Source organism: Cephus cinctus, unplaced genomic scaffold (genome assembly GCF_000341935.2).
Source record: "Cephus cinctus unplaced genomic scaffold, Ccin1 Ccin1_scaffold0330, whole genome shotgun sequence".
Taxonomy (NCBI): domain Eukaryota; kingdom Metazoa; phylum Arthropoda; class Insecta; order Hymenoptera; family Cephidae; genus Cephus; species Cephus cinctus.
This window is the reverse complement of record NW_014333027.1, coordinates 917,721-926,886: the sequence shown is the minus strand read 5'-3', so window position 1 is coordinate 926,886 and position 9,166 is coordinate 917,721. Positions and strand designations below refer to the sequence as shown.

The following is a 9,166-nucleotide window of genomic DNA, read 5'->3' as shown; positions in this document are numbered from 1 at the left end:
TCCGCCCCCACCTCCCCCTCCGCCGCTACCACTTAATCCTCCAGCTATAATGCTGTTATTCGACAAGGACGTATTCCGGCCCTCCCAAGTCTTGATAAGAGTCCTCATAGTTACAGGAATGCTCAGGCACCTTTGCAATACTTTCCCAATCATTTCCGAGGTTTGCTCCGTATTAGTCAAACAAACGCCGTATAGTTTACATTTCAGCATTGAAATATCCGTGAGATCAAGTTCCGCCGTGGCCATGGACTCCTCAAAAGGATGCTCTAGACTGACAGCAATATGTTGCCAAGAGAGCGCACTGACTTCGAACATGGTCGTGTGTTCAAGATCCTGTCGAGCCATTGGTCTCACGCAGCTTGCCAAAAGTGAGTTAAATAGAGCCTGTTGTCTCAAGTATACGAGAATCTGCGGTACGTGAGCAGGATGTGTAAAAGGAATGCTGCTTACAAGAACACCCTCCATATTCTTATTCCCTGTCATGAAGTAGCAGTGTTGTTGATCCGGTAGAGTCTGCAGAGATACGAATAACGGTTTTTTTTTATTCATACCTAATTTAGCTAAACTATTTTAATTTTGTATGTCTTTATTGGTTAAATACTCACCACATATAGCCCTCTGTTATTGTGGCAATCGAGTTGTCCGTCGCTAGCATGCTGTACTATTAGGCTTAATAAAGGTTGCGGTGTAGAAACGTCACCGCACTCTAATTCTGTGACCTTCTGGATTCGCCGCACTAGCTCCAAGCACATGGGCATCTTCTTCGCCAGTTTGAGAACGAAGCAAGCAGGTAGCATCGAGGAATTTGAGCTTGTCAGTGGAGCATATGAAGGCGTGCTGTCGAGAATACACGCTGCGTGTCTACATAATCATGAAGAAAAATCAAGAAGGACAAGAAGCATGTCCGACGAACCTTTTTCCCGTAGGACTCCGATTAACAGCAATGATGCTTGTCGTCGGTAGCTTGTGAGAGGTGGAGCCCTCCATACAGACAGTCACGGAATGGCCAACCTTACGAGTGATCACGGCATCCGCAGTTAGCATCATGCTACTACGATTCTCACGATCTATCAAGTCATACGGTGATACGAAGTAAGTTAATCGCATTGCGTGGCCGCCTCTTCGTCGCTCTAGAATTCCTATTTAATAGTATTTATTTTAGGTATTTCGATACTTTGTGAACTTAATATATCCCACCCTTTATCCCCGATACATTCTCACCACTAACCAACTGGACTTTTGTGTACAAGGTTGAAAGGCTCCTTTATGAATGTTTGTAGTTGAGCAAGAACACCCAAATCTGTCTCGAGTGATTGTAAAGCACTAAATGCCTTGCACTTCACCTTCTTGTCTGCATTCAACTGGTATATTGATGTAAAACCTTCCAGTTGTGTTGTAAAATCCACAAAATCACCATGTGATAGACAGGCAACCAGCTCCTCGCAACTCTATCAATAATCACGAAGTTACTAATAGATCAAACTATTCTAATATATATTTGAAAACAAACTTTACGACTTTACCTGTGGTTCATTTTTGCCTTCGTGATGAATCTTAACGTCATTCACTGCACCACTGGGTTCCAAAATCACTTCTAAGAAGAACATATCAGAGGATATGAAAACTTCTGTACCAGGTGGCCCAGGAATCATAAATTTTAATCTAAAATAAGAGAAAAATCAATTTTGACCTTTGACATAAAAATATATACCTTCAAGAAAGGTAAATATAGTATACAATACCCCAATTGCCTGGTAAGACTCTCCAAACGTTCTACCATTGATTGTAAAGAAGTAACTTTTATAGAGTGCTGCAAAGTATCCAAACATTTCTGAAGTTGATTCTTTTCCACACTGTCAACAGCAAAACGTTTGTCCTGTACAACATAAAAATGTGTAACACAATATCAATTTACTATTATACACCTCCTACAGACACAAGTACTAACCAACATAGCCATTCGCAAGTTTCTTGCTGTTTCTACAAAAGACTTGAAAGTAGAAGCTTTGGAACGTAGTTTTTCCATAAGCAGTTCCATTTGCCATTCTTTACCCTTATCCATTCCTATTTCCATATTAATACCATTACTAGGCTGTTGTTGCGATTGCTGTTGTGGCACGATATTTTGTTGTTGTTGCTGTTGCGTTTGTTGTGGTTGCTGCTGTTGCTGTGGCTGTGGCTGCTGCTGCAGCTGCCCAGCTGATTGAAAAACATTCATTGCAGAATAGCCACGCATTGGAAGAGAAATCCGTAAGTCAGTAAAATACTTACCAACAGGTTTTGGCCCATTTGTTGAATCCATGTATCCCTTCACGGGTAACACGGATGTCATAATACCGCCAGCAGTTAGAGAACAAGGAAAATGCTACGGAATGACTTCCTTTCCTCTCCTTTCCTTTCCTTTATGGCTGACTCCCCCTATGGGGAGATGTGCCAGAGGAATGTCCGTGGGAATGTCTTAATGAAGTTTGAAGTTGGTTGGACACAGACAACAGCCAACTAGTGAGAAATCATATCCTTTAAAAATCCAATGGCATCAATGCGCCACGGTCTACCCTCTTGCGGCATTGTCCTAAATTAATCCGATGTCAAACCCGCGAAAATACATTTTACGATGAGGAACTATATTTCTATATTAAATGTGATGGCAGCATTTTTCATAACTAGGCTAACTTTCGTACTAGTAAGCTCGACCCAATATTGTCTTTAGCTTTGTCTTACCATCTTCACGCCTTTAGAGTTTTTGCACTTTGCAACCTTGCATTCGATGAGACGTTTCCCGGTTGCCTTAACACATGAATCCTATGTATTTGCATGAAAAGAATGGTTTTAGCAATTATCTCGGACACATAATTTGTGCAAAACGTGTAAAACCCGATTCAAGCAAAATAGAAGCTGTACAATTTTTAACGTTACCAAAAAGTCAAAAATGTAAAAGAATGTTTAGGACTTGCCGGATATTATTGAAAATTTATCAGACTTCGCGAAAATCAACAATCCGTTGTCCGATTTAGCCAGCAAAAACGCAGAATTAAAATGAAACACTAAGCAACAAAAAGCTTTCGAAGATCTTCCCGATAAATTAGCGACGCTCCAATTTTCCAGTATTCCGCTCCTTTACCAAATATATTAGAAATAACTTCCTTACTTTTATTTATGGCTATACTTAGAAATAACTTAAGCCTCGAGAAATTTGCAAGCCGTAGAACAAATATTAAATAAAAAAGCGCGGTCCAACGGGGATAACCATCGTAGCCGATGTACCAATGGACGTACACACCGAACCGAATGGGAACTGGTCGGAGAATTTTAGAATTACATGCAAACTCGTTGATGGAATTCCTACAAGGCTAGAGCACGATTCCCTCACAGAATACCGATTCAAATTCAGTACCAGTAATTAGACGACCAACTCGACCTTGTAAGTCTATAACAATAAGAATTCCACGTGTCGCTCGGATAATCAACAGCCTTTTCACGATAAGAAAGTAACGAAATCCGTTAAAAAATTCAATAAAAATTCAAAAACAACAAATCCTTCACCACCAGATGTTATAGTAATATTAACGCCAGGCGTTAAAGAATTAACTCAATCTCCGTAGTCTCTATAAACTTTTCAGTAAAAGAGATTTTATCGGACATCGATGAGAGAGTAAAGGCTGTAGAAGCAGTGATGTCCGCAGTGTTTAAATCCGCTGTGAACACACGAATGCTGTAAAGGCATGAATGCCCTACTCTTTCTAGAGAGATTGTGAACCCGGCAGCTGGAAAAGTTTTTGAAGATCGACCATACGACCATGTTATAAGTATTTCGAGCATGCTACAATTTTGTGGCAAGTTTCAGTAATGGGGCTCTGGAGCATTTGTTTTTCTGAGTAACACTTTTATCTTGCGAATAATTTTAATAAATATAAGTTCATTAGCTACTCAAATTGCTTTTAAAGAGTGTATAGTTGTATTTCCTTTATTAGATTTAGAGTTTTGGATATAATAGATCGAAATAAAGATACAGTTATAATAACCAATTTTACATGCAATAAGCTTCAAATGAATTCAATATAGACAAGCGATAATTTGCACTCTAATGAAGAGTCTGAAGGACCTTTACTCGTATCATTTATCATTATGAAGTCCTCCTACCTCATGCACGTAACACATACACTTAATGATAATGAACATCTATTGAGCTCGCACGTAAAACAGGGCGATATAACTTTTTTAATCCTTTTTTGTTAATCTTTATAGTTGAAGATACGATTTCTTTTCATAAGCGTCTTCAATAATACTAGTCCACAAATGAGTACAGGGTTGAAGTGGGGATGTGGATGAAAGGATTTTGTTCATTTTCGTTAATCTTCAAGAATCGTGAAGATTCATCGGTAATGGCCGTGCTCGATACATCGTTGGACGATGATAAAACCTTAATATTTCAACATTGAGATTACTCATATACAGCATATGACTTGAAGGAGGAATTTTAACATCTAGTCTCGTAAAGTCCACTCCTTCCAATATAACGAACCCATTTGATAACGTCATGATCAGAGTAATTCAGTTTCGATTCAAATACTTTAAGATATCGAACTTTAAATCCGGACGGAGCAAATGGGACCTCGAAGTTCATTGAGATTGGAGGTCGTGTCCATTTCTTTTTGGTATCCGTCTCGAGTAGATCGATTTCCGCTGATAATTGAGTCTCTTTCATTCCTGCCATTCGCTTGATCTTCCATACGATTGCGTTTTCTGATGCCTTGTACTTGGCTTTGCCTTTTAGGCAAATCAATTGGACGCCCGCTGTATTTAATGGCGTTGGAACGCGAACCTCGATTTTCTGTCCCAGCAAAGAAGGCTTGAAATTGGATTTTAAGACTGCCTTTACTTCCATTTTAGTACGTCCTACCTCACGTACTAAAGGAATCACTCGAAATGGTAGAGATATATCTTTCGTTGTGCGATACCTGTTGGTCATTTAATTATAAGATGATTATAAATTAATGATATTATACGTCGAATAATCAATATCTACTCGCCTCATCAATTCAAACTCGCCATCGGGCGGTATGAAACTAATGGAATGTTCTGTTTCGAATTTTGATAATTTCACGCATTGATGAAATTGACAATCGTCAATAACCACTACTGGTTTCCCTGATCTGGCACCAGTAGGGTCGTCACCACCACCTCCTAATCCACCACCTCCTTTCATTCCTTTCGCTTCCATTACGATTTTATCGTTAATGCCAAATTTGCACTCTGGCATACCAGATAAATAAGATTTCATGACTACCTGTTATATCATTAAAAAAAATGGTATTACAGTAATTTGTGATAATTTCTTCTTTACTCTTCAATGTATGTGAAATAGTAGCATACCTTTCCTGCCACATGAGCACTCAGAACTTGACCCTGTGGATTCATTAAGAGATTAACATATTCAAGGACATCAAGGAATAATTCATTGCGACGATATTTTATGCCTTCTCGACGCCAACCAATTTGGCCAGTCACTTGCGATGTTATTTGTGCTTGTTCTTCCTTTGTTGCAGATTTTACACCCTGCTGAGTAATGAATGTCTTTAACACTCCAGTATCGCAATTTTGTGGATACCCAAAATCTAGTATTTCTGTAGTTGATAAGAATGAAATATTTCATTATTCTTTATATTAATTATATCACTATGAATATTGTATTAAAGAATGTACGAACCATCGAGTAATTCATAGATAAGAACAAAATTGTTCTTAATATTTTCCTCTGATATTTTGCCAAAATATGACTGCATGACGTCAATGATCTTTAACAAAAACTCAAACACCATAGCAGCATTGACATTCTGCTTGGTTACAGCAGCAAGCCAAATATTTGCTCTCTTTATATGAAAGAATGATGTTCGAGCAATATTTGTCACAGGTGAACGGACTTGTTGACGAGCATGGATAACATTTACACGAAATGCATCAACTGCATTCCTTCCAATGTCATCTCGATACACTCGGGAGATAAGGACTTCTCCCTTATGGTTGTAGACAAAAAGACCCCCTATCATTTTGATACAGGGTATATTTTGTCTGCTGCTATTCTGTACCTATAACAATATCATTATGCATGATCATCTTGAAACACTATTAAACAAAACTGACAAGCAATGTATCTTCATGAGAGTAACGAAACCTAATTAAAGTTTATTAATAAATGTACATAGACTTCATTGAAGTGAGTTCAACAATTTGGTCACTGAGCAGTACATATTGTTGTGTACAGGACATGAAAATTTGTAGAAACTAAAAAGATATCAGAAAAATATAATGATGTAAAATTAATAACGCCCCCTTTCATAAATTACATATCCGTTTCTCTGATGTCTTACAAACGGTTAGTAGTATCGATCGTGGGGTCGTCAAAGTTTAAGTCGAAATTCAAAAAACTTTGATTAATCTTACTCGAAAATGGGTCAACAAATATTTCCCGACAAGTAATACTGATTCCTTAAATAAGTCAAGGGTACTTACGCATCTCCGTGTATCGGATAAAAAAAACCTTTATGAAATCGAATCGACGTCCAACCCCACGTAGTAACTACAGCCAGTATTTAACGAACAGTGACGAACAGTTCCGAATGCCAAAGTGCCAAATGACGTATACGACACCCACTTTACTACTACGTATATCGACAAACATCTATTATAAAAAATTTCAATATCAAATCAACATAGTAAACGTAGAATTCATATAATAAATTAATTTTTTAATCATAGTTTTATACTGTATTATTAAATATTTTTAAATAACAGTAGGAACAAGTTTGTCGCAGATTATAAACCGGGATTTGAGATTCATTGAGGTTGAAACTCACTTTCAAAGATATTATATATATACAAGAGTACCAAATTATTATTTATTTATCATTCATTTGCATCGCATTTAATTAAATGCAAATGGCATAACGAAACAATCATAGACCGCTATACATGGAATGAATTATTGTTTCTTTTTAGCTAGATTGAACTTGCACATTTTTGACCATATATTATCATTTTCTTATAATATCAAAGAAACCATTGTTGAATAACTTGAACAAATTAATCAAAATTTGTGAAATTTGTATAAGAACGATAGTCGTCATTTCCGTAAAGGGAGCAACAGGAAATAATCCCGAGATTGGTAGGCGCAAGTGCAAAGTACACAATATATGTTTTTGCGTCAAAATAGTGTAATGAGGAATGACATTTATTTCTTTTTAAAGACAATATACTCTATACACTTAAATTTTAATTATCGTGTAATGATAGTGATGAAAATATAGAATTCATCAAAATATTCGTCACTACTTATAATGGCTAACAAGGAGATGAATAATAATAATATCCCTTTACGGGAGAATCTTGTGAGTATCTTACAATATATTCCTAGGTTATCTTCCTTGTAATGAGAATCGGTATATTAATTGTATAACTGCAGTATTCCATAAATCATATAAATAAAATAATATTAATTACTTCGTAATGTTATAATTATACTGGTTTACTCTTGCAGATCAACACTGCAGTCAAATTTCTGCAAAATCCGAAAATATCTGGAAGTCCTTCTGAACAAAAACAGGAATTTCTTATTAGAAAAGGTCTGACAAATGATGAAGTAAAGAGAGCCTTTGAGCTAGCTTCCATAGAGAAAGTTGAGACTAGTTTTATAAAAAATCAAAATGAATTTACTGCCATTGCAATACCTCCTCAGCCCCAGATTCATCCATATTATCAAGTTCAAACTCTTCAGCCTACACTATTTTACAAGATCAAAGAATTTTTTAATGCCACAGCTTTGATTGGTGCTACTGTATATTGTGTTTATTGGCTATATAAGGTATATTGTCTGATCTTGGTGGAACACTATAAACAATCTAGAATATCAAAATAACAAGATAATATTATTTTGATTTGATCTGCATTGTAGAAATTTATTGCACCATTCTTGTTTGGTTTTAAAAAACCCAAGACTGTAGAGGACTCTGTCACAAAATTGGATGAAACTATACAGAATTCAATGAAGGAAGTGAAAGACTCCATTTTAAAAGTAGATGGAGATGTTAATAGGTTGACACAAAGACATTCTATGGAGCCAACTATTCCACATTTGGTTCAAGAATTAAAACAAGACTTAGCTAGTCTGAAGGCATTACTTCTTTCGAGGTTTGTATCCAAACAATTGGTCCCAAATAAAATAATATTAAGGTTGCTGTTCAAAACTATTTGCGTGTTGCATTTGATTTTTCAGAAAACAATTTCCAAATGCTCCAGCTTCCATACCAAGTTGGCAATTGCAGCCGTCCAGTTCTAACCCAAACAAGTCAAACGACAGTGAAGATGACACCGGTAGTGGCAGTAGCACAAATAATTCTGATAGCTCCTTAGAAATGATCCGAGAAGATCCTTCCAAAGAATAAATTTGAAAGCATAAGAGACTACCAAAAACTTTAACGTTCCATTATCCGCCATCAATTTGGCTCCCATTTTAATTTTGTTTTTCTATTATTAAAATGGCTTTTAATGATATCAAAAAAAATTTTGAAACATGGACTCAAGAAGTGGTTCATAAAACGAGTAAAAATATTTAAGTCACTGGATGAGATATTATTCGAAGGGTTAATGTTAGCTGCATTTTTGTTTATATAATATTTACAATTTGTAAGAGGGATAAAAAAAAGTTCATTAATGGCAGTGATGTTAAAAAAAACCGCGGTATTTATTTAACATTGTTTATTTGAGAACAAACTGCGGATATTCCAATTCTGCGCACACTTCTTTTTTTAAATATATATATATGTGTGTGTATGTATATATATATATTTTAATTCGATATCCAGTTATTTTATCATTATAACCAAGAATTTATTGATAATTAAACGTATATCAATGCGTGTATAATATGTACTTCCAGTTACGACGTATCGCGCAGTACATTCATGCAAGACCAGTCACTCCCTTAATATGGACAACACACACTCCTGTATTCTAATATGTACAAACTATATAATATTGTTACTTTTGTTGATTACTATTAGACAAGCGGGCAAAATACACAGCTATGTGCATAGTTTCCTTCCGTATGATATTCTGTTATACAGCTATTCTAAAATAAGAATTTCTACAGAAAATTCTACGTGCAATTGAT

The 9,166-nt window shown here is 36.1% G+C and overlaps 3 protein-coding genes across 4 annotated transcripts in view; 1 reads left to right on the top strand and 2 right to left on the bottom strand.

The window, feature by feature from the left end:
• LOC107266606 (mediator of RNA polymerase II transcription subunit 1) overlaps window positions 1-3,461 on the bottom strand; it is an 8,570-nt gene extending 5,109 nt beyond the window's left edge. The window contains exons 1-8 of one of the 2 annotated variants that reach the window (XM_025083890.1): window positions 2,272-3,461; window positions 1,949-2,199; window positions 1,743-1,876; window positions 1,524-1,662; window positions 1,229-1,448; window positions 914-1,139; window positions 606-837; window positions 12-513 (exon numbers count right to left, since the gene is read on the bottom strand). In XM_025083890.1, the coding sequence (XP_024939658.1) occupies window positions 12-513; window positions 606-837; window positions 914-1,139; window positions 1,229-1,448; window positions 1,524-1,662; window positions 1,743-1,876; window positions 1,949-2,199; window positions 2,272-2,332 (1,765 nt within the window). In that variant the 5' untranslated portion in view covers window positions 2,333-3,461. Of the gene's footprint in view, window positions 1-11; window positions 514-605; window positions 838-913; window positions 1,140-1,221; window positions 1,449-1,523; window positions 1,663-1,742; window positions 1,877-1,948; window positions 2,200-2,271 lie in introns of those variants that run through there. The other variant, XM_025083891.1, reaches the window with a different exon arrangement.
• Window positions 3,462-3,948: 487 nt separating this feature from the next.
• Window positions 3,949-6,662, bottom strand: LOC107266594 (AP-2 complex subunit mu). The gene is made up of 5 exons (XM_015737218.2): window positions 6,511-6,662; window positions 5,708-6,086; window positions 5,374-5,624; window positions 5,031-5,287; window positions 3,949-4,958 (listed from the first exon to the last, which is right to left on the bottom strand). The coding sequence occupies exons 2-5, from the start codon at window positions 6,045-6,047 to the stop codon at window positions 4,478-4,480; spliced, it is 1,329 nt and encodes a 442-aa protein (XP_015592704.1). The 5' UTR covers window positions 6,048-6,086; window positions 6,511-6,662; the 3' UTR covers window positions 3,949-4,477.
• Window positions 6,663-7,059: 397 nt separating this feature from the next.
• Window positions 7,060-9,161, top strand: LOC107266600 (peroxisomal membrane protein PEX14). The gene is made up of 4 exons (XM_015737238.2): window positions 7,060-7,385; window positions 7,535-7,858; window positions 7,949-8,184; window positions 8,270-9,161. Exons 1-4 carry the CDS (start codon window positions 7,335-7,337, stop codon window positions 8,436-8,438), a joined length of 780 nt encoding a protein of 259 aa, XP_015592724.1. The 5' UTR covers window positions 7,060-7,334; the 3' UTR covers window positions 8,439-9,161.
• The last annotated feature ends 5 nt before the right edge of the window (window positions 9,162-9,166 follow it).

Bases quoted from the DNA above. Each gene is read 5' to 3' on its own strand.
- LOC107266594 (XM_015737218.2), bottom strand. From the start codon at position 6,047: ATGATAGGGGGTCTTTTTGTCTACAACCATAAGGGAGAAGTCCTTATC. The intron at 5,625-5,707 runs GTTCGTACATTC...TATCAACTACAG, and splicing joins TATCTATGAATTACTCGATG to AAATACTAGATTTTGGGTAT. The intron at 5,288-5,373 runs GTATGCTACTAT...ATGATATAACAG, and splicing joins GTGCTCATGTGGCAGGAAAG to GTAGTCATGAAATCTTATTT.
- LOC107266600 (XM_015737238.2), top strand. From the start codon at position 7,335: ATGGCTAACAAGGAGATGAATAATAATAATATCCCTTTACGGGAGAAT. The intron at 7,859-7,948 runs GTATATTGTCTG...TCTGCATTGTAG, and splicing joins GTGTTTATTGGCTATATAAG to AAATTTATTGCACCATTCTT. The intron at 8,185-8,269 runs GTTTGTATCCAA...TTGATTTTTCAG, and splicing joins AAGGCATTACTTCTTTCGAG to AAAACAATTTCCAAATGCTC.